Source organism: Choristoneura fumiferana, chromosome Z, assembly GCF_025370935.1.
Source record: "Choristoneura fumiferana chromosome Z, NRCan_CFum_1, whole genome shotgun sequence".
Taxonomy (NCBI): Eukaryota; Metazoa; Arthropoda; class Insecta; order Lepidoptera; family Tortricidae; genus Choristoneura; species Choristoneura fumiferana.
Genome location: NC_133472.1, coordinates 24,072,733 through 24,097,890, shown reverse-complemented (window position 1 = coordinate 24,097,890; position 25,158 = coordinate 24,072,733). Strand labels below are relative to the sequence as shown.

Below are 25,158 nucleotides of genomic sequence, written 5' to 3'. Positions count from 1 at the left end.
AATGCTAACCTGTGCTTATGCGATTACTAACAACGAAAGGTAGAGTGTTAAACCTTCTTGTTTATATTTTTAATATTAAACACCTGGCCATTTTTGATATGTGTGTATTTTGTATTTTGAATATTGTTCTGTTATTCTGCTTTGTCTACTGTCATTACTTCTTGTCTTGTGTCGCATACTGTTAACACAATATACTCGTTTTAACCCTGCTACTCTCGTTTCCTTCAATTGGTTATGGGCCCAGAGTCACAAAAATAAAACGAAGAAACAGTGCTAAAAATTAAAAAAAGTGCTATGAGTTTAAACATCTCATCGGCGAAACAAGCATCGTCGGCACCAATGGCAACGTCAACGTCATCAGGCTCTCCAAGTTTTACGAAACTCAACGGCAAGAACTTCAGCACGTGGATATTCAGTCTAGAGTGCATGCTCATCGATCTCGACCTTTGGGACGTCTCCTCAAAACCCATCGAGACGTCAGACCCAATCGTGAAGAAGAAGGATGCAAAAGCACGAGCGAAGATCTGCCTCGCCTGCGACGAATCGGTTTACCCGATCATCAGGTCAGCCACATCAGCGTATGAAACCCTAGAATCTTTAAAGAAAGCCTACGCTGACCACGGCTTGACAAGACGCCTTAGCCTAATCAAGAAATTGTTAGCACTGAAGTTCGACGGTAACATGCAACAATATGTCAACATATGCTAGCGACACAGCAAGAGCTGCAAGGAATCGGAGCCGCAGTTGAAGACGAGTTCCTTGCTATTATAATGCTGGCGGGACTCCAGAGTCGTTCAAGCCACTCGTCGTCACACTGGAGCACGCGAACATCAAGCTTACATCGGAGAATGTGGTGACAGCTCTTCTCAGGAAGGCCTTAGAGCTGAACCCACACATCCAGTACCCAAGGACCTGACTACACCGCGCTACACGTCAAGCCATCTAATAAATTATTTTGTAAAAATTGTAAAAAGTTAGGGCACGTAGTTCGCAGTGTAAGAGCATCAAAATTAACAAAAACAAGAATGTTTCGGCGTCAAATCATTCAATACATCCGAATTCACACTTTCATCTTGTTTTGCTAATATTCCTCCCACAGGTCAACAAGACTGGTTCATTGATTCTGGCGCAACTTCCCATATGAGTAACAGGAGCGAATGGTTTTCTGATCTATCATCCCATACGATCCCTATTACAGTTGCGAATAAAGAACAATTACTGAGTCATGGTAAAGGTACTGTAAATATGAATATATCTCCTAGTGTAAGTAAAATAAGCGATGTTTTATATATTCCTGGCCTAGCTACCAATTTGCTTTCTGTTAGCGAATTAAATCAAAATGGTTTCGATGTTTTGTTTACATCGAAAGGCGCGAGTATTTTCCCTAGCGGAGGTTGTCAAGTGACAACTAATGTCATTGCCACAGGCTCAAACCATAAAGGCATGTACAAACTAGATGTAAGTTCGAGTACCGCCTTGCTTACCAATAGTAAAGAGTCTGCTATGTTGTGGCATAGACGCCTTGGCCATATCAATGTCAAATGTTTAAACATTTTAAAAAATAAAAACGTTGGCATAGACTACGCAGGTAGTTTGAACGAAACTTGTGTTCCATGTTTACAAGGTAAACTTTCCAAGAGACCTTTCCCGAACTCTACTAGTAAGTCGAGTTGCGTATTGCAGCTTATTCATTCGGACTTATGTGGTCCTATGAGTACGCACTCGTGGGCGGAGCCCTTTACTTACTAACATTTACAGACGACTTTAGTCGCAAAACTTTTGGATATCTTTTAAAAACAAAAGACGAAGTTTTTAGTAAATTTGTAGAGTTTAAGCATTTAGTAGAGAATCAAACAGGGCATAGGATCAAGATTCTACGTTCGGACAACGGCCGTGAATACGTTAATCACGGGCTGTCAACCTTCTTAAAGGAGAACGGAATTATTCATCAGACCACAATTCCGTATACCCCTGAGCAGAATGGAATTTCAGAGCGCGCGAACCGATCCATAATGGAGAAAGCCAGATCTATGCTTCAGGACTCGCAGTTACAAAGGCATATTGGGGAGAAGCTGTCAACACAGCTATTTACTTAAAAAATCGTACGCCTACTCAAGCTCTTAAGAATCAGATTCCAGAAGAGATATGGACTGGCACGAAAGTTAACCTGTCTCATCTGAGAGTCTTCGGCTGCCAAGCTCACGTTCTCGTACCCAAAGAAAAACGTACGAAACTTGACGCAAAGACGCAAACGTGCATCTTCGTTGGTTACGCAACCGAGAGCAAAGGTTATCGACTCGTCAATCCCAAAATCCTCGAGTAATAATAATTGCAAGAGATGTTGTCTTCATTGAAGAAAAACCTTCACAGCAGTCCAATCAAAATTCACCTCAATCGACATGCCAGAATCCCAGCAAAAATCAACTCAAGTCCAAATACCGATCTTCGAAGAGCCAGTACCACCAATAAATGTTCATGCGCAGCCTGACATCCAGACACCACCTGTGTCATTACAGCTCGAACCGAACCTGTGCAAGTAGAACCTCAACCTGTTCCTGAACCTGAACCAGAAGCCATACAACCAGACCAAGCACCAGAACGGAGATACCCGTCAAGAGACAGGCATCCTCCTGCGCGGTATGTTTGTACAGTGCATATGACTTCAGAGGAACCTGAAACATATAAAGAGGTCACAGAGCATCCGCAAAAGGATCAATGGTTTGAAGCCATGCAGGCTGAATATAATTCATTAATGAAACATGGGACATGGACATTAGTGGACAGACCCAAAGATCGCAAGACCACAAAGTGCAAGTGGGTCTTCAAACTTAAAAAGGACACAAGCGGACAAGTTGTGAAATACAAAGCACGGCTTGTAGCCAAAGGATTCACACAAGTTGAAGGAGTTGACTACGGCGAACCTTCTCGCCAGTTGCAAGACTGTCTTCAGTGCGGATTTTGATGGCATTCGCAGTTGAATTAAATTGCCAAATTGACCACTTGGATGTGGAAACGGCATTTTTAAATGGTGATTTAGAGGAGGAAATTTACATGGAGCAACCTGAAGGCTTCTCAACTGACCCTAAACATAAAGTTTGTCTACTTAAAAAGTCTCTTTATGGCTTGAAACAAGCGCCACGTCAATGGAATAAAAAGGTATGCGACGCAATGTCCGCCTTATCATTGACACAAGCCACGAGTGAACACTGTCTCTACTACAGACGAGACGGAAACGACATACTAGTCGTAGCAGTATTCGTCGACGATTTTTTTCATACTGTGCAACAATGACCGGCTTAAAGCCGAGTTTAAAAACGGATTAAAACGTTTTTTACAGTAAAGACTTAGGTCCTCTCAAGGACTGTCTAGGTATGAGAGTCATCCAAAAGAATGGTTCACTTACTCTAGACCAAACAACTTATATCGATAAATTAATCGATAAATATAATATGCATGACGCTATATCCGTTACTACACCTATGGAACCTGGACTTAAACTTAACTTACCAGAGAAGGAAGATGAAGTTGAAGTGCCTTATCGGGAACTTATCGGCTCGTTAATGTACGTTTCGATTGGTACGAGACCCGACATTGCTCATACGGTCTCGTATCTATCACAATTCAACGCACATTACGGGGGGTACACTGGAAAGCCGCTAAGAGGGTCCTTCGTTACCTCAAAGGTACCAAAGACCTCAAACTACACTTCACTAAAGGCCAGAACTACCCAGTAGGTTACGTAGACGCAGACTATGGGAGCAACGTATTAGATAGGCGATCCTTTACCGGTTACTTATTCCTCATGAGTGGAGCACCTGTCTCCTGGGAAGCGCGAAAACAGCGCACTGTCGCGCTATCTACCACAGAGGCAGAGTACATGGCTCTCGCAGAAGCCTGCAAGGAAGCCATTTACTTAAAGTCACTCATATCGGAAGTATTCGCCATCACTCATCCCATAATCATACACACAGACAATCAAAGTTCCATTAAACTTGCACACAATAACACTTATCACGCACGCACAAACATATCGACATCAAACACCACTTCATACGAGACACACTGACACACCACGACCTACATCTCAAATACATTCATACGAATGACATGATCGCCGATATTCTTACTAAACCTTTGGCAAAGCTCAAGCACTGCAAGTGCGCCAATCAGTTAGGTTTAAGTTAGATTAGGCTTTCATAGTAGGTTTATTATTTTTGTGTGTACAGTTAGTCTTAAGTAGGTGTAATATATTGTATATATAGGGTGTTATTTTTCTTATGTTTGTGTTAGTGTTAAGTTAGTGTATAGTTTAGATTTTTGATATGTCTACTTGTATATATTGTATATATACAGGGTGTTTATATTACGGGGGGTGTTAAACCTTCTTGTTTATATTTTTAATATTAAACACCCTGGCCATTTTTGATATGTGTGTATTTTGTATTTTGAATATTGTTCTGTTATTCTGCTTTGTCTACTGTCATTACTTCTGTCTTGTGTCGCATACTGTTAACACAATATACTCGTTTTTACCCTGCTACTCTCGTTTACTTCAATTGTAAGTATAGAATAAAGTTTTCAGTCAATGTTTCATCATACTAAAATATTTTGATGATCTAACTTAGTTAGTTGATAAAATGAACCAACAAAATAACAAATAACACTACAAAATATTTACATATGTATGTAAAACAGTTGAGTTGGAGTTACATAATATACCTATTATTTATTTGTGACTTTACTTTAAGTGAATTGTGCCTACTTAATTAGGACAGGTCAAAGTATTTGAAACCGAGTTATTATTTTATGTATATATTGCGGTTTCTTCGAAATATAATAATGGCATAAACTTCCGGTGAGTTGAGCCTGATCCCAAGCGGGCTATATACCTACTGCCGACTAACAAAGCGCTAACTCAACGCATAGAGCACAAGGCTACAACTCAAACGAACTATATGACGACCCGGTACACTCACAATAATTTATGGCAAAGATCTAAAACTAAAAGCAAACGAGGCCTTTAAATAGTGTCAGTTGATTGTGCAAATATTATGTTGGTTCAGGCGTCGCGGCTGGGATAGGCTCGGGGCGTTTTTTTTATTATTTGTCACAAACCGGGAACTCCAACGGAAGAATGTAAAAACTTTGGGGTTGTTTACATAACCCAGAGTAAGGCTGTTTGTTGCCACGATAAATGTTATAAGCTCGCGAAAATTTAAGTGCGTAAAAATAAGTTTAGAAGATAAAGCACTTCAACCACCAGATATCTAAGAAAATAATTGTAAGAGAGAGACGCGTATGTGACAGTGATAATAGGTAATTGATGTGTAATGTCTGGTGGTTGACCACATGACGTCAGGTCTGGGTGGGTCGGCGGTGTCCGGTAGCACGCGTGGTCAGCATCGCACGTGAGAACTGGACCTTTATTGAATGAAAGCTGCTACAATAACAATATTTAATACCTGCATTCATTTCTGAGATGCGGCGTGGTGAATGACCTGCCCCATAATAGGTGTCTGATTTACCGCTGCAAGTTAGACTTGATGCAATTCTACATTTATAGTTATGCAATTAGTAAAGCTCTCAATGTTTTTTTAAACTTATCTCTCTGTACGTTATATTTATTCCCGGACCATTTACTATACTTGATTTTTGCAAACTGAAACGTTTAATAGTGTTCATATTTGAATCTACGAGTATACATGTTCACTCAAAACATGGATCTCACTGCGTGCTTATTAAAAAAATGTCCTGTAGCGGTACTTCATCTTGCAGTATTTTGCAAATTTAATTAGTTGAAGAATACTGTACTAATTATTACTTGAACAATATTGTTTTACATTTTCCTTTCCAGGTTATACCTACATTGTTTACTACAATAATAAGGAAAATTCCATTAAGTTTGCTACCTTAGGCACATAATAAACTTTTAAACAAAATAAGATCCACATAACACTTACTTAATAATAATGTACAATCGCGGAACAAAAAAGTTAGTCAGTTTTCGAATTTTTCAATTTAACACTTTGCAAGTACATGTTAGCTTTCTAAGCTATACGTAGGTATAACATGCCAGACTGTTACGTAAACAAATATGATTAACTGTTTGACAACAGGGCTATAACTTAGTCAACTCAATATTCCTCGTTTGTAAATAGTTGAGCTAAAAAATCTTTCTATTGTTTTAACCTGCCATTATGCTGTGATAAACAAAGTGATAAAACCTATTCGCTAACGACCCTTAAAACTAAATGCTAGCTCATCCGGTCAATATTATCAAGCAAAAGTACGAGTAATATGACGAACTTTTCATTCCGCGGCTGTAAGTTGTTGATGATACTTTTTATTTAACGTCTTCCATAATTGGGTACTTTCAAAACAAATCATTCATTATTTCCCAATTTCCCTGGTCTTGAAAACTTTTCAAGAATATCGTATCCAATGCTTATATTAGAAATAAAATTGAGAAGCAAACGTTTCTCTAGCCGCCCTTATGACAAGGCCTCGATACGATAACGCTAAATGCAAACAAAACCGCTAGCCTGCCTGCCCGCTACCTGAATAATAAAAATAATCTATTTACATAGCGACATAATAATTCAAGACCTCTGCGCTAGGGAGCTAAAATGAGGTTATTATGGCAGTCATTTAACGAAGATCTCTGTGGGAAGAGTAGATGATAGCTCTCAATGAGTAATGTCTAAAAGTGGCTCTACCGTTCATACGGTAGAGCCACTTTATGATGATCCTTGTATCGGTCACAGGAAAAACTGCATACTATCCAAATCTGCAACACTGCAATGACTTGTCACTTATGATACCATAAGCATTAGTATTTTACGATAGATTTTCCCTTATCCCCTACATGGAACAAAACTTAGTTTAGTTATCGCACCACCAGCGGGTTCACACGCGTAATCAGTTAGATTCGTAAGTAGAACTGAAATTTTGGGATCTCGCAAAAATTCTCGAGGGAATTCCCGAAACATAAATCGTGGATTTAAATAACGTTGCAAAAAAAACACCCACGTCTAATTGGGTACCTTAAGTAGTATTGACAGCTGTCAATTGTCAAATATTGCCGTACAACGACACATACGTACATACACACCTACACACACGTACATTTTAATCAAACAGACCAACGCACAAAACCTATTATTCTCACGAAACGTGTGGTTTGCCGAAATAAACATTCAATTTAATTTTACATGAAAACGGAAAGTGAAAATAAATATCGATCTACAAGAGTGAGCTACATTATAAGTTTACTATCGATTAAAAATATGATATGGACGCACATACTCTCACAAACTTTCGCTTTATAAAATTAGTAGAATTTATCTATTCCCTTAAAAAATTTTTTTTTCATCTTCGTGCAGACGTGCTTGCCATTTTACTGTCGTTACTGATAGTAATATTTATGCGTGCCCATTGTTCTGCTTGACCTAGGGCCAGGCAATCAGAGTGCGATAATCGCCACAGTGGTTTGTATTTTTTTTTGATTTCAGACGAATTGTATGACATTTTCTCTCCATTGTAGTACCGGGTGGTTTCAATAAGCTTTAGTCATGTCATCAACAAAAGCTTCAGGAAAATAATGAGCATCAATCAGCTTATATAAGTGTTAACTATTTGTGTATGGCTGTCGTAACGCCGCGCGACGCGAGCGCGACCTCAGCGCCGGCCGCGCTCGCGCCGGCGCTCGCTTGTTTGCCCGGGCCCCGCGCCGCACCCTCGCTCTCCTACACTTTTTCCTATATCCACACTTTTTGTTCTCATCTGGCTTTATCGCGCCATTTTACACGTTTTAAGAGCTCTTGGATCGTTTCAAAATTTGTACTCTTTATTTTTTGTCCGCGTCGAGTGACGGGTTGAGTGTCTCGAAATGATTTATTTGAATAGGCACTTAACGTTTCGGTGTGGATCCTTGGCTATGATGCGCAAATAATGCTCAATTTATAAGACAAACTGGCTAGTTCTCAATCCCTTACACCTCTGTCTCTATGGGTTTAAAATTCGTGTTAGCTTTACGAATCCTTTATTTGTGTAAAACTTAATGATGAGATAACGCTTAATCACTTCCTTGTAATATGTATAGTATAGTCTCTTGGGATGACGAAACATCAATGTATGACGGAGGCAGGGATAGTTCCGGGTAATTTGACCAGCCGATATTGTGTCCGGGGTGACAGGAGTTCTAGATGGATGGTCGTACGGGCGCGGGCCACGTGTGCTGCGGGCCACTCGCCACCACCTAGTATTGTCTTGTGCTGTCTTCTGCGGGCGACACTGTTCTGCACTGAGCATTGCGTTTAGAACACGAAACTCATTTAACGTGGTTACCGCGCACTGATGCGGGCTGGAATAACTTTAATTTTTATACTTGAGAATTCTTAATTACCTATACCTACCATCACTCTAGCATTACTTATTTAGCAGCAAGTTGAGTAATAAAACATTTAAATTTTAAACACAGCGTAAAACGTATCACAATTGCTATAATTTTATGGACTTGCTTCAAAGAACTCATGACGATTGGTACAGTCAACGTCATAAATAAGTGATAATTTCTGTACCTTGTCGCTTTCAGTCGTTACACAATTTCGTATGGCTTTTCAAACATGACGTTAAAGTGACAAGGTACAAAAGTGATCACTTATTAATGACGTTGACTGTACCTACTAACATGAGACTAGTACTTAGTTTAGTTACATTAAATATCCGGGTTTCCATGTTCTCGTTTCCTTATATGGTGCGCCGTGCGACAACCGTTACGGTTTATCTTTTCTAAATAAGCAATTACGCGACACATCTGTCTACTAGTAATACATTTCATTGCTTTGATTTTAATTAGTCATATGATGATTATATAACACAATTTAATTGCTTATTTTTTAACTGGGTAAAATGAACTATATTTACTTTATTCACTAACTAGCTGTTGCTTACAACTTTGTTTGCGTAAGTAGGTACCGCAGAAATTTTGCACGTGCCCGGGATAAAATATAGCTTTCCATAGGTGAAAGGTTTTTTATAATTTATCCATTATTAACTAACACAAGCAAATATTTTTTAGTTTAGATTACATAGGGCTGCTGAATCGTAACTACGAGTCTTCATACTTAGCTCACTCTGATAAAGAAGTGAAAATTGGGTGTTTCATGCATTACCCTAATATGTACCTATAATGCTTTAGCTAGGTAAAACTTTTGGGGGGTGAATATCAAATGTAGACATTAGTTGAATGTGTATTCGTTATCAGCTTCGGTACGGTACAAGGCCCCCTTGTGTTGGTGCAACGGTAGCGCGCCGTCACCATACGGCCATACGGTAATGAATGCAAACGGGTCGAGGGCGCGGGCGCGGGCGCGGGACGGGGGGCGGGAGCGATAAGGCGCAGGCGCAACATAGGGCACTTCCGAGACGTTCCAAGCCATTAGCCTCACCGACTGCGTTCCACTTTACTACCTACTGGTAGTTCAGACTAGTTTCACTCGACTCAATGCCGATTCCTTTAGCACCTTTATAAGAGCAACGAAAACATATTTTTTACTCAGGTTACCCTGCTGACCTATTGGATCGAAGATACATAATTGGTAATATTTACTAAGTTTTAATACACGTTATCAAGCTTAATTTGTTTTCATAGACTGGTGTGATAAATATTAAGGTTAGAAAACAAGAAAGAGATTAAGCAAAACTAGGCCCACTGCAAATCGCCTCGATAACAGAACCTCACTTACCTACTATAAATAACTAGCTGTGCCCGTAACGTAGTTTGCGTCCCGTGGGAATTTAAACATTTCTCGAATCAAAATCATCATCATCATAGCCTAAACATGTCCCATTGCTTAGCAAAGGCCTATTTTCTCCTCTCTGAATGAGAGGGCTTGGGCCATAAGGCGCGTTGGGCGTTAGGATAAAAGGTAGCCTTTTATAATCAGAACTTTCTATTGGTAAGCTAATACCTATTAAGAATCAGTTCAGTATTTTTAGAGAATTGCACACACTAGAGAACTCCTACAAACAAATTATTTTATTTTAATCGATTATGACATTTTATAAAAGTCCTAACGAACAAGCTGTCTGCACGATGTCTCTTTATAAATGGTTCCATTTTTGTGTTCAGGGGCGGCGGTGGCAGTGTGTACGCACGGTGTCCGTACACCACCAGTTCCCCCTACTTCGGCAACGGAGCAGAGCTCTCAGCGCAGCCGCAAATCTGGAACTCCAGTGCAGGTAAATATCCCATACTCATTTTTCTCAATGTAGCACTATGCGACCGAAAAATATTTGCAATGCATTTTCTTTATTTTTCTACTGCTAAGCGAATAATCCATACGCTATTATATCCTATAAGTAATAGACAATGCGATGCGATTGAAATTGTGCGTGTACCTACTACTAGTAACAGAAAAAGGTTTATACTTCATTGAAACTTGGCTCATAGTTGTTCAATTTGTAGCCTGACCCTTGAGTTGTTTATAGGCGGTTCACCCAGCTACGGCGGCTCGAGTGGAAGCGCGACAGGCGTGGTGATTTCTGAAGAATACGGCGAGAGCCCAGGTGGGGGCTCCGGTGCCGGCGGCGGGTCGCCCGGCGCCGGCGGCGGCGGCGGCTCCTTGCCGGCCTTCAACACCCGCTTTGGCGGTCCCTACGGTTGTGCTACTTCTCGACCATCCACTGTCTACGGACCGTCCACGTTGCCCAGCAACGCCTATGTCCAGGTAGTTAACTATTTCTAAACACCTCAATGGTCAATTAAACAATGTTTTTCTTATGTTGTTTCAAATATGAAAACCATTTTTCTTTAAGTTGTTTAAAAGTAACAGTATTTTTAAGTGACCTCTCCGTGACTTATGTTTTTGACATATTCATTCGAAGGAAAATTTACATAAATTTTTTATAACGATACTTTTCGTGGACTTCCAGGAGGTCTGGCTGGACGGCAGTCGGCGCGGTCCATTCTCGACCAACCTTTCAGCAAGTAAGTGATCTTGCAAATTTTGTTAAGGTTAAACTAAAATGTACCTACCTATTATGTAGTAAAAGTTTGATGCAATTAAGATGCCAATCTACTTTCATGATGCGTCAACAATATTGTGAGGTTACAAAAATATCAACTTTGTATAGATACTTACCTACTTTAAAATGAAAACAATACCAAAATTTAAATAAGAAGTAGGTTTTGCTAAAACTCAAAACATAAAGTGCACTTTTATATACATACTTGTACTTTACTACATATATATATTAAAAACACGTAATTCGAGTAATCGAAGCTTTTCTGTTTTAATTAGCTATTGACATACCTGCTCGTATAATCACCACACTCAATATACTCATTTTCGATACTAAATACCTTATACTCGATTATTTTTGCATTAGTATCTACCAGTACAAGTATAACTGTCGTATACTTGCTTACCGAATACAGTAAAACTAATCCCTAAATAAACATACTTACTTAGTTAATGTACCTATGTACTCCAAATTAATTAATTAGTTATAATACTTACTTAACTGGGTATTTGAGTTAAGTATATATTTAAAAAGTCGTTAATTTACACATCAGTATGTTCATCCATCAATAGATCGATGCTCAGCTCTCATTTACTAAAGCTCTAAAAAAATAAGGCATTGTTATTTTAAAATTTATCTGTGAGTGATAAAATAGTCATATTTATGGTGGTCCCAGGCAGGAAATACGAGATGGCCGTGTGCGCGCCGGGATGCGCGTCGGTCGTACAATATACTATACCACACTAATACACTATACTTAGTACATCATTGCATATGAGTATTGGTATTATTTTTTGCCGCGGGTGAGGCGGTTATCGCGATAACCCCAGTCGACTGTCAAAACTATAAAATACTCGTCTCTAAATAACTCCGGGGATGGATTGTCATTGTGATAAACAAAAATGCGATAAGGCTAGTGGCGAGGATTGTTTTTTTTTTCATAATTAAAATATTTTCGTTTTTGTGTTTTGGGCCTAAACTAAAAGAATTATGGACTACAGTAAAGTAGGTATTGTCTACAATTTAATTCTTGAATAATCTAGAAATCCTACCTTTATGTAAGGGAAGTGTTAAAACGAAATATTTTACTGCATACATATTCCTAGAAATAACTGCAAACTGCAGACCAAGGTGTCGAGAAGACATAAAAACAGAGCGTTGTAATAACACATTTTAGCAGTACTACGGTGGGCACTTACTTAATACTTAATAATATAACACGGAACTCAATCACCCTAAACCCCAATTTTATGAGCAAGAAAGGTGGCTTATGTATACAGCATACTCCAAAGCAAGAAATCACACTTGACATTTTTTATTCACATTAAACTTTTGACGACTGCCACTTAAACCTTCTTCAATCTTCGAAAGTGATACTTTTTAAATTTAATGTCAGTTTTCTGAACTAAAATGAAGGAAGTAATAGTTTTTTTTTTAAAGTTTCAACATTATGCTAAGGGTGAGCTTCTTTTCAGACAGAGAAAAAGTGTGCAGAATCAAGCAATCAAATTATCTCATTTCAAGGGGAACGGGATGAAGTATGAATTTAAACTAAAGTACCCGGGCGACAGATCTTTGATCGCGCTAAAACTCGGTAAAACGCGTTTTCCCAGAGATATGACCAAGCTAGATTGATTTTTCATCCCCGATATATATATACTACAAGAATTGCTCGTTTTTTAACCCGTCGAACGCCCTGCGCGCCACAGTGGCGCGTATCTAAGTACCTACCTACTCGTAATTAGTCAATTTTTGTTAGTAGTTTCGACACCCTTTAACATAGGGTACTAGTCCAAAATTACCCAAAAAAGTCGTTGGTCGCGCGATGGCTTACAGGTATAAGAATATAATAAGTAAGTATATATATACACAAGAGTTGCTCGTTTAAAGGTATTTAAGATATAGTTGTAAAATCCTGCAAGGCCCTGCTTCGCATCAATAAAAGTGCACCTTAAATACCTATTCAGTTCTAGGTTGATATGCACATTCATATGAGTTTAAAATAATGTTTGAGCTAGTATGTGCCACATCGGTCTAGTTATTTCGATAATTTAAGTAAGTAGAGTAATTTCATAGTCGTCCAAAATGTAAACAAAGTATTGTTGGTAAATCGTATCGGACAAGTGACGGACGAGTCGCGTGTTTGCGTAGGTCCCGACAAAAAACAATGTCTCCTTTTAAAATAAAGTCGTTCCCTTTTAAGCGCATTAAAATCGCATTCCGTAAATGGTATCGGATAAGGCACGTGCCGCGCGCAAACATTGGGTCGCGTCCGGCCGAGCGAGCGGCCGCTGTGTCGCTGTAAACAAAGCAGCCACGGCGAAAACAAACTAGCACACGATACACTTCGTCTCTCCGCATATTTGCCTACCAACACCGAAATGTCACGAATGTTGCCTTGTACTTCTTATCAGCAAGTAATGGGACCCTAGCTAGTTAGATTACTCACAATAACTTTTTTGGGATTTTCGGAAGCGAAACTCCATTAATTGCGCTTAGTGCATAGTTGGGGCATGACGCAATGCGCACGCGCCTCCTTCTGGCCGACGATGCACATCGCTTGTTCTGTAGGTACCTACTCGACAACACCTTTGTTCTACCTCACGTAGCTACACATGTAAAGTAAAATGCAACACGCGCGACCAGCAGGAACAGATGCAATTATTGTTTAACATATTCCTTAGAGTATTAGACTATTAACTAGGTTTTAATAGCTTGGCAAATTTCTAGGTTGTAAGAAATTTAATGTACCGACAGCTTTGTTTTCCTGAAAAACAGGAATTAGTATAACAATAGGGTGTGACACATATACCGACCAAATCTGGAGAGCATCAATATTGGGAAGTGACAACATGATGATCAGCGCGGCCGCGACACGCACATGGCCTGGGTTCCCATTACAACACTCAATAACATAATACGCCTAATGACAACCACGTTGGTCCAGCGCTCAACGGCCGGCGTTATTATGAGTAATCGGAAACGCCAGAACCCATTCCAGTTAAAATCTCTGCGACCAGTGTTCGGTGCTTTGCACTCGTGTAATTGAATCTCAGCAGTTAGCTATTAAAAGTATTCTGTTCTGAAATAAAGCAATGAATGAGAAATAAGAAAAACAGTATGAGTAAGAATAATAAAACAGCATGTTATAGTTACTGTTAAAATTATTAGTACGAGTATTTAAAGTAACTATATTCAAATGACACCATTGTTGATTCCCTAAGCTATAGATAGGGTGTAGCCTCACAATATTGTATACATTCATAATACAACCGTTGGTAGAAATACTCAGGGAATAAAGGTGATATCTGAACATGTTCTTACACCCATGACAGTAGGGTTGTTTTTTTAATATTCTTTGGTTTCTTACCGATGCGATAATTTTATGGTGACGGTGTCAATCAAAGTGCATTACAACTAAAATGTAAAGGGAATAGCATAAGATGCTGTTGAAACCTAAAGGTGTAGAAGCGAGAGTCACGCGCGCGCACGTTGAGGCAGGCGCGGCCTTGGCGCGACGTGCCGGGAGCGCGCGCCGCCGCCGCACGTGCGCGCGACCCGCCACTCAGCACTTTTGTGTCGATCAATGAATCAATTGAGGCAAACAAAGAGTCATTGCCAAGGACGATAAAGTTCGACGCTCTGAGCGTTTTATACATATAAGCAACTTTCATCAACTCAACACTCTCCGAATGTTCACTGACGTAATGATATAAACCTCCCAAAGCATACTGTTGATATCTTCATGATAGCCATTCATTTAACTGAATACTTTACAATGTTTCAAAATGGACGCTCGGCTGATGTGGATAAAGTAATAATCAAGTGCGCTGTGAGGGAGATTGGTGTGTGGTGAGCTAACGTACGGTGTGTTGGCGCAGTCGAGATGGCAGAGTTTTTCACGGAGGGGCGCGAGTGCGTGAACTGCGGCGCCATCGACACGCCGCTCTGGCGGCGAGACGGCACCGGCCACTACCTCTGCAATGCTTGCGGCCTCTACAACAAGATGAACGGCATGAACCGGCCGCTCAAGCAGCCCCGCCGGCTGGTACGTCAGCGGCACGCGGCGCACGCCATGGCCGCACCCGCCAACGACGTACGCAGACATTCCTCCGCTCGACACTGTTAACACTCGCCCCCCGCGCCACCCCCACACCGCTACCCCCACGCCCGCGAGAAATCCGCGCCCCGTCGAGCGTCCACATCCCCAGCTCGTAGTGACAGTTGTGTTAGTTGCAGTGGCCGCGGACGGGACCCCGCCGGGCGCGGATTTCTACAAAGGCTTCCTGTATAACGGCGTCGCGTCGCCGCATGCGCACCCTATGCCCGCGCCCGCGCCGCTCTGTGCGTCGTCGCACGCCGTCTCCACCCCCTCTGACTACAAAACGAAGAAAGGGGTACGTCCGCCCCCGATGTAGATCCGTCCTCACACAAATCCAATCCCGCGTCTGCATGCGCTTTTACTAACTAAAAACCATTGCTAATTCTTAACCGATCACGCTTCTCTTCGTATCATCATACACGTAAATATTTTGATATCTAACAATATAATGGGAAAAGTTACTTGAATTAAAAAAATACAATTTAACGTGCAGTTTGGTAGGATAAGAACAATAATAGCATATAGTTCCATGTGTGCTAACAGATGGGAACGAAGCGGCCAGGCATGTCGTGCACTAACTGCCACACGACGATGACGTCGCTGTGGCGGCGCAACGCACACGGGGAGACTGTGTGCAACGCCTGCGGCCTGTACTACAAATTGCACAGCATCAACCGCCCCTTGGCTATGAAGAAGGATTCTATTCAGGTAATTTAAGACCTTATTTAAGCTTCGGGTAGTTAGTGTGACCCTGGACGGATAGTGCAGAAGCACTTGATTAAAACCAGCCAAGTCCGTGTCGTATCACGTGCAGTGTAGGTTTCCGCTTGCGGTCAATAATTAAATTTTGATCGATTATTACTCGTTAATTAATAAAGCCAACTAAGTAAATTGTGATAGTTTTCCTTTTAGGGGGCTTAGCAGGCTAAGGAAGGACATGTGGCCCCTGTGAGGAATAGTTGAATTGGTAAATTTCAATTGTTTGTCGCCTCATAACTAGTAATCACTATCTTTACAGAGATAATGTCAAAAATTTATTTACGTATATTTTTTTTCAAGTTCGTTTTTCTCCTAATCCATAGCAGCTAAAGCATCGAAACCAAATCACAGCTACGTACTTTGAATGGGAGTACCCGACAATTTTATGAATATTTTACACGTCAAAAATAAAAAAAACTACAATTTATTTTTTGACAGCACTTTCTAACAAGTTTTTTGAAGGTACTATGAGAAAAAAACATATAAATTGCAAATAGTATTAGCTACTACTACCTATACGAAATAGTATTTTATACAAGAGTTGTATAATAGGGGTCAAAAAAGGTGAGTGGCGTGAGTTAGGTACGAATGTTACGATGTGAGCGTAGTGAACAGAACGCAGCTTTTATGTACTTACCTATTTATACAACGTTGCATACAATACTTTTTCTACTACCAAATACTTATTAGGTAAATAAAATACAAAATTAGAGAAAAAAGTAAACTTAAACTTTTTCATACTTTTGTATAAAGTAAGACAAATGTAAGTAAATGTTAAACCACAACAAACGAGTGGGAAATACGAAACGTACAAAATTTGTCAAAGATAACTTTTTTTTTAATTTACGTTTACTTGCCAGTGACGATGTTAAAAATACGTATTTTGCTTAGTTAATATGTTGGCAGCCATTAATTATGTTAGGAAAGTTTTTGTTCTGTATAAAAACCTTGTGACATAAGTAACCTGTCCGAACGAACGAATTAAAAAAAGTAGTAAGTGGTTGCACTGGGGATATTACGAAATTCGAAAATCGAAGTTCGTATCGTAGCATCCCTCTCACTCTCGTATAAAATAATAATAATTAGCGTCAGCGGGACGGCTAGATGCGAACTAAGATTTACAAATTTCGTAGTAGCCTCGCAGAATCGTTTTAGGCCCAGGCCGCACTACGGCTAAACCGCCGCAGTTTTTAACCGCGTGACTGTGAAACAAGTTAACTAATGCAAGCGGCCGAACTGGCGGTTTTAAGTTTACTTGTATAAAAAGTCTCGCGGTTAAAAACCGCGGCAGTTTAGCCGTAGTGCAGCCTCGGCCTTAGCAACATTATGATACAGTGCTGTTATTAGAGCAGGCGCCAAGGGAAGTTGCGTGTGCAAAATTAGGGTACCGGATTTTGTGAATACTTTGAACTCAGAAAAGCGTGCACATTATGATTCTGAATGTTGCCAGGAGATCCGGTGCTCCATTTTTTTTATACCCATCCCTTAAAACAGCATGTAAATGGACTGAAAAAATTGCCTATCCCAAATACAGACAAAAACAACAGAATTTGTTGGGTATACAGGCGTGATGTTTGTGTGAGTGTTTTATACATATACCGAGTCAGTTGATGATAACTTTTATTTTTAATAATAATAAAAAAGTATTTCATTAAAAAATATATATTAATACAAGCTGTTTTGCTTTTCGTTGATTGTCCTTTGTTGAATGCAAGCTTTTTGTTGATTGTCCTATTATCGTCATCTAAACTACATTTCCGTGCGAAATTTCAAGTCGATGCCATTAACCGTTGAAGAGTTCCGTCCTTCAGAGACGTTCCTAGTTGGACCACCAGCATGTCACTATCCGATTATTGTATTGTTATCAGATTTACATAAAAATGCCAAATTTCAAGTCAATCCGGCTACTAGAAGTGGGTCAAATTCAACTTGCTAGAATTGACCCGCACCTTAGATGAATGATTGGTCTCGCGCGCTCGCTCGACTAGATACCGCCGGCGTACTTGTCAAATGCGGCAACAAATAGTACGCCGAATCCGGCGTCCCGAGCCCGAGGCGAGTCAGTCGCGTTGCAAACTGTGCGTAAGGCATGTACCGAATTTTTTGTTAAATTTTGGTCATAAACCGTAGAAAAAAGCCAGTTTGCGCAGTGAAACTGTTTAAAAATAATACTACAAGAAATAAGAAGGACACTGGGATCACATACCATCAGTAAATATCATATAATTTCGAAATTACAAAATAAAATAACATGAACCCTAAACGCCATTCTGTGTTGCCGCGTACACAAGAATCAAATTCCCCGTGGTTGAGACTTTAATAAATTGAATTTTATTGTTATCATCATTAAATGATGATAAATTTTAATAACTTATTTTATTTAAGTATCTAACGTAATTATTATATATACATAACCTACTTCTATATTATTTAATGTTTATCTTTGTGATATATACCTACACTGAAGGTGTATAAATTGTTACCCGACACTATTTAATTTAGGGGTGAATGTGTCTTAAAATTAAAAATGTTTTTCGTCTTCCCATTCAAAAAGCCCAATAAGCTGATTTACTTAATTTTTTTTGCCGTATTTCTACCCATTTTTCTGAAATGTTAACTTTTTACCCGACTGCCCGAAGGAGGGTTATGTTTTTCAAGCGTATGTATGTAAGTATTTATGTATGCATGTATGTATGTATATTTTGTAAAAAAAAAAATATTTTAGTCTTAATTAACCTGTACATTATATTAGGTCTAACTATAGGTGCAACGTGTTATCTTAACTACGTAAAACTTCTTAGTTGGTGACTCAGTCCATGAAATTTTAGTAATAATTTGTAAATATTGAAAGTCCTTAAATATATATATTTTTTAATTAAAAGTGAGGCCTGATCATTGATATACCTACATCATACCTACCATTTTTTAAGAAGAAATCTACGCCTAACCTATACACAAACATATTAATACATTCACTCTTAATTACTTCTTAATTTCTAAGTATTTCCCAAGATACATTTTGTAACCAGTAACTTAATAGACCACAGAATCATTTATTTTCCCAATTATTCGGGTAACAGTGGAGCAGCTGGCAACACAATTCGTCACGCACACTAGCATCCTTGCAAATTGTCTTACACCGTTCTAACGCACACTACAATATTGAGTTGCCGCATTCACGAACCTTTTGTTTTTAGGTAGCGCGGTATCTAGTCGAGCGAGCGCGAGACCAATCATTTATCTACGACCCGCTAATTTTTTTTTATTCGACTGGATGGCAAACGAAGTGGATCTCGAGATGGTAAGAGATCACCACCGCCCATAAACATCTGCAACACTATGAGTATTGCAGATGCGTTGCCAACCTAGAGATTCCTAAGATTGGGATACCTCAAGTACCAGTAATTTCACCGTCTGTCTTACTCTCCACGCCAAAACAAGATACTTTTAACGTGATCTTATAGGTCATTTAAGAAAAAAACGCTCGCAGTGCCGGTTAAATTACAATCTTAGTTTAGATTTTTAATACAAAAACTTAAAAACTCCTCAACTGATTAAGTAGAAATAAATTTTTCTAGAAAGTTTTTAATAAGTTTAACTTCCAAGATTTTTTTCATATTTTTGAACGTGCGGTTTAAATGTAAGAGGGGGGAGGGCACATTTTTTTGAACTTTCGAAGTCCCCGCTTTACTTGTGGGAGCACTTCTGTATTACATAGGTATCTATCTATCATTAGTGCAGGTGCAGGATGCAGGTGGTAGGACCTTGTGCAAGGTCTGCCCGGATTGCTACCACCATCTTGCTCGCTAATCCTGCCGTGAAGCAGCAGTGCTTGCACTGTTGTGTTTCGGCGTGGAGAGTAAGCCGGTGAAATTACTGGCACTTGAGGTATCCCATCTTAGGCCTCTAGGTTGGCAACGCATATCTGCAATACCCCTGGTGTTGCAGATGTTTATGGGCGGTGGTGATCTCTTACCATCAGGAGACCCTCTTGCTCGTTTTCCATCCAGTCGAATAAAATAAAAAATAGTATTTGCAAGAAGAGCCTCTTTTATAGTATCTTATGCCACAATTGTATAACAGGGTTCAAAAAAGGTGAGTGGCGTGAGTAAAGATGTGAGCTTTAGCGAACATCGGAAGAAAAAGACGCCACGAGCTTTTTTTGACTTATACAACGTTGCATACAATACTTTTTCTTCGTCTGGGTACTTATTAATTACCATACAAAATTAGGGAAAAAGTAAACTTTAAATGTTTTCATACTTTAGTAAAAAGTATGGCAAACGCAAAGAGAAGGTAAACAACATAAACAAGTGAGAAATATGAAAATGTCAAAATTTTCTAAGTTAAATATTGTTTTTGATTAACGTTTACTGCCTTTGACGATGTTAAAAATACGCGTAATTAAATGTTGGCAGGCTATGGATTATGTTCGGAAAGTTTTTATTCTGTATAAAAACCATTATTATAAAATATGTAACGGGCTGCACCTTAGATTGTCCGAACGTACGAATTAAGAAAAAAAAGGAAGTGGTTGCAGTATCGTTTTAGCAACATTACGATACAGTGCTGTTATGGGGAATATACAATATAAGACTTTTCCAGAATCTTGTTATGTATGCTGTTATATTACACAGATTATAGTAGTATACAAAATATTTTACCTATACGCGTATATCCTTCCATTCAAAGTACTAAGTAAATAAAGTGAACATTTAAAACAAATACTAACCCGTTTCATTATATGTTATTGCAGTCAAGGAAACGAAAACCGAAAAATAGCCTGAAGGCAGAAAGAAACTTGAAGAGTTTGACACATAATTCGCACTCTACAGCAGTGAAAATGGAAAATCTCTGTAAGTTTTTAACCATTTATTAATTACTGTATTCATCTCTTGCCCGTAATATTTTTGGACAACCTTCCAAAGCCAACCCATGCTATAGAATAGACGAGATAAAAATATCCCAATTTGCCTGTAAACGAGATAATATAATGTCTGAACACTTACTTCGTTTACGCGGTTCACAGCATGCTCGTGTTCAAAAATATTTTTGAGCATCTAGATAGCTCCTACAATATTAATGAAATATACCTTTTTCAAGATTTTATTACCACTTTAATCAACATGCATTAATGAGCCGCCAAAAAACCACTTTCTAGTGGTAAGAGTCGCCCATCTAAGCTGCGAGCTGAGACGGTTTGATGTGGTGAAAGTATAAGGATTCCTAATTGACTCACCATCATCATGATGGTGGCCTTTTGGTTATCCAATCCTGGATGTAGACCTCTTCCCTCTTATTTCACTCTTACCGATCTTATGGTGATCCTAGTTTACTAAAAAATCTTTATACATAATTGGGCGTGGGCTGAGGGTCAAGCACCCTATTTTTAGGGTTCCGTACCTCAAAAGAAAAAAACGGAACCCTTATAGGATCAATTTTTGTCCGTCTGTTTGTCTGTCTGTCAAGACCCTTTTTCTCAGGAACGCGTGGAGGTATTAAGCTGAAATTCATATTAAATACTCAGGTCTACTGTCCCTTGGAGCTGTGAAAAAAACAAACTTCTAAGCCAACGCAATCAAAAGATACAGCCTTTATGCTGCAAAATGACACTCGCAAGGGAATCAAAACCTACAGGGTACTTCCCGCGAATACAGAATCTTGTAACGTGGTACGAAGCAACGTCTTATAGCACAGATATAGGAAAAATTGGGAAAAGCATACATTTTTAGTTAGATCATAATGATAAAAATATTTTTCATTTTTTTAATAATTTGTACGGGGCCCTCGGTGCGCGAGTCCGACTCGCACTTGGCCGGTTTTTGTATGTTGTTGTAGCGGCAATACAATTATGTTTAAACATCTGCTATCTATTTACTTATTACGATTCTTGAAATACAGCCCTAGTTACTGACAGACAGTCAAACGGGTGGACGGACTATACGGTTCCGTTTATCGCCCTATAGGTACAGAACCCTAAAAACGGCAATGTTGTGTTAACAGTGGACGCTGGCGCGACGGTGGCGACGAGCGTGGGCGAGACGCGGTCGTCTCTGGCGCTGGGCTACTACGTGCAGCAGCAGATGAAGCTAGAGGAGCCGCCGCCGGCGCACGCGCACGCTGGCTCTCTCCACCACGCGCACGCGCACGCGCATCACCACCAGCTCTATGACGACGAATACCGGCGCGCCGCCGCCGAATCCGCCGACCGCCTCGATCGCCCCACAGTCGTCTCCATAGGCAGCTGAGCCGCGCTCGCACCTGCCACCACCGACGCGCCACGCGAGCCGACGGATTCGGAAAACTACGTCTTTGACTTCACTATACCATACCGCGGCGGCGACCGCTACACCGGAGACACCGTAATTTCCGCACAGTTTCCAGTAACTATCCCAAAAGAATAGTGTCGCGACAACAATTAGCTCAAATCGGAGTTCACGAGTAGGTACTTTTAGAATGTCATAATATTTTTCTATTATTATACGTATAAGTAGCGATTCGCTAATGTGTCGTAAGTAATCGTCACTCACTACGGCGGAACAAACTGATGTTAGCTGTATAAAGCGCCAAACTCTCTGCGTAAAGTAATATAATATATAAAAATTTGAGAATAATAATGTAGAATCTCAGTTAATTAAGTAAACTACTTTATTTCGTAAGTAATTTAGATAAGAGAAGTGAGCGAGTTCGACCAAAGAGTCGTAGCTAGTTGACCAAATATCCAATGTGTACAGTCAGATATAATATTTTATTTTGTAAATATGATTTCCGCGGTTGCGAAATATTCACGGACACTATAGTACAATAAGTTAGTATATGTGTAGATGGAAACATTATTACCTATACTATAAACTGTGAAATAAAAATATAATGTCCAATTTTGAAAAAATAATTTCTTTGTTTATTTAAAGTTAGGCCCTGTTTCACAACTCATGGATAAATTTTATTTGACAGATGTGTGATGCAACCTCCGTTTATTCAAACAAAACAAACAGAGACGGCATCACAGATATACTTATCTGTTACATGAAATTAATCAATGAACGGTGAAACAGGGGGGTCAATACAATCACGAGCGTTAATTTGGGATCCAGTTAAGATCGAATGGGATTTCTTCACGAAATGAATCCCAAATTAACGCTCGTGACCGTATGAGCATAGTAGTTACATCATGACGATCAGACTACCTAGAGCTATAAGGGTTGGAACACCTGAGAAGTTTCTTATTTTTATCTAGGTATATTGTTTTAAACAAGAGGCCGGTACCATTTGGCACACGATAAACAAATTAGTGATATTGTCATCATAACTCTGATCGTACCGATGATATGTAGGTATTTAAATTATTTCAGAATCCTACAATGTGCTTGTCAATTGATGTTGACTAAACCTAATTATTTCTTATTTAAAGTCAAATACTTTTCTTCAATAACTGCTCTTTTTGATATAAAGCAACCTTCAAGTCAAGGTTAGCAAAATCAAAATTAGGTCAGCTTATTGCGCGTCATATTTAGTTTTAAATCTTCGGGTTAGTATGTTTTACAAATGCGAATTTAATTGTTACCAAATATATATAAAGACTATGAGACTGTGCCCAAAGCATTCCTATCATTATTTTATTCCTTAGTAGTCGTACGCGTTAACTAATAAAGTTAGAAACCAACCCGTGTCGTCGTGTTATAAGATACTTAAACAAGTGGCGACAAGGAGGCTATTTCAAGTCTATTCATTCAATATATTTCTTATTCGTTGAGTAAATATTAAAAAGTAGCAAATTAGTAACTAGCTGTTCTTGTTAAGAATATTGTAAACTCCATGACTTTGATAATCATTCCAGAGTTTTATTTATTAAGTTGCTGTAAAAGTATAAAATGAGAATAGTTTGAGTGATGTCAGAGTAACTTGAAAATATAGATGTGCTGTGAAATGCATATAGGTACAGCGGACGGTACGTTTTTATTAACATAGCTGTAGTACGTTACTTCTAGTACCTATTGATACCCACTATATTGTTTGGATAAAAATAGCTTGTGACATATATGTACGAGCTAATAACTCGCTTGATGCTCAATAGATTTCATTCCAGATTGTCTTGTAGGTACATAAGTAAGTGTTACAAAATAACTTATGCATTAGTTGTAGTGTAGACGTTATAGTTTATCGAAATGTAAATGAAGTGTAAGGATAAAAATATAAGGCGCCCTTCATTCACCGAACAAGTTGGAGGCGTGTCTTGAACTGCGATTGCATTTTAGATACCTGCTTGATTGGCTATACACGCTAACATTGATCGTGTATCAATCTGCAAATATCTTGGTGTCATCGGTCGTGACCGGGTATCAGGGTCTTTCACTATCATTAACTCCAATATATTTACATCTGATGCCTTTCTAGATAACTCAAATCTTCACTGTTGCAGGGCCTCACGCAATGTTCCTATGTGGAGGATCATGTAACAATAATTTAAGTATTTTTATTCCTGAAAATTGACTGCATGTTAAACAAAAATAATATTACATGAAAACATGTTATAATAGATAGCTTTTAGAATTATGATTTAAAGTTAATGTAATAACGTAGTGTTCAGTGCTGGGTGCTGCTGGTGTTAAAATATATTAACCTCAAGTGCTAAGTAGGTGCTGAAGATGCCTCATCGCGCGTTTACGGTTTAGTTAAACATTACAAAAATGTACAGCGCCTGCTTCCAGCAGTTGCCAGCATAGACATATTTTATATAATATTGTACTATGTAAATATTATATTAGCAGTCAAAAGTACACTTTTAATAAATCTGATATATACATAAGCATTTGGATTTATTTTTATCATAACTCATAAACTAGCGTTGCCCTAAAATGTACATCCAGAAAAGACTAGAATTTTTACAAAAAAGTAATAACTACTTTTCCTAACGTAAGCAAACGTTCTGTTTTTGAAGAAATTAGGTACTCTCCATATGCAAAAAAAAACGAGATTTACCTACGTTTTGTACGAGTATAGTCATTTTGCGTATCATAGTGTTACTACCTAGATGCTTAGATTCCTCAATACACGTCTCAATATACGTCTAATAAACATGCGTAAAGCTATGAAAAGGAAATACCGGATAGGTGCCAATATTAAATAATTTAACCTAATTTTGATGCGTCAGTTGAGAAAAAGTTAGCTTGATGTTGATGCACAGAAATGGTATTGCCAAACAGTAAGATTGTTTACAGGCATAATTATGTAGCTTCGTGTGGAAATTTTGAAGTGTCACGAACACTGCGCGT

General features: G+C 39.0%; 1 protein-coding gene across 10 annotated transcripts in view; it reads left to right on the top strand.

Annotated features, from left to right (window-relative positions):
* LOC141432034 (transcription factor BCFI-like) overlaps positions 1–24,692 on the top strand; it is a 70,544-nt gene extending 45,852 nt beyond the window's left edge. For 7 of the 10 annotated variants that reach the window (XM_074093465.1, XM_074093426.1, XM_074093418.1 and 4 more), the window contains 7 exons: positions 10,133–10,242; positions 10,492–10,730; positions 10,936–10,990; positions 14,907–15,121; positions 15,671–15,835; positions 20,643–20,742; positions 21,890–24,692. In XM_074093465.1, the coding sequence (XP_073949566.1) occupies positions 10,133–10,242; positions 10,492–10,730; positions 10,936–10,990; positions 14,907–15,121; positions 15,671–15,835; positions 20,643–20,742; positions 21,890–22,134 (1,129 nt within the window). In that variant the 3' untranslated portion in view covers positions 22,135–24,692. Of the gene's footprint in view, positions 1–10,132; positions 10,243–10,491; positions 10,731–10,935; positions 10,991–14,906; positions 15,122–15,258; positions 15,423–15,670; positions 15,836–20,642; positions 20,743–21,889 lie in introns of all 10 variants that reach the window. The other 3 variants (XM_074093442.1, XM_074093457.1, XM_074093450.1) reach the window with 3 other exon arrangements.
* Positions 24,693–25,158: the final 466 nt, after the last annotated feature.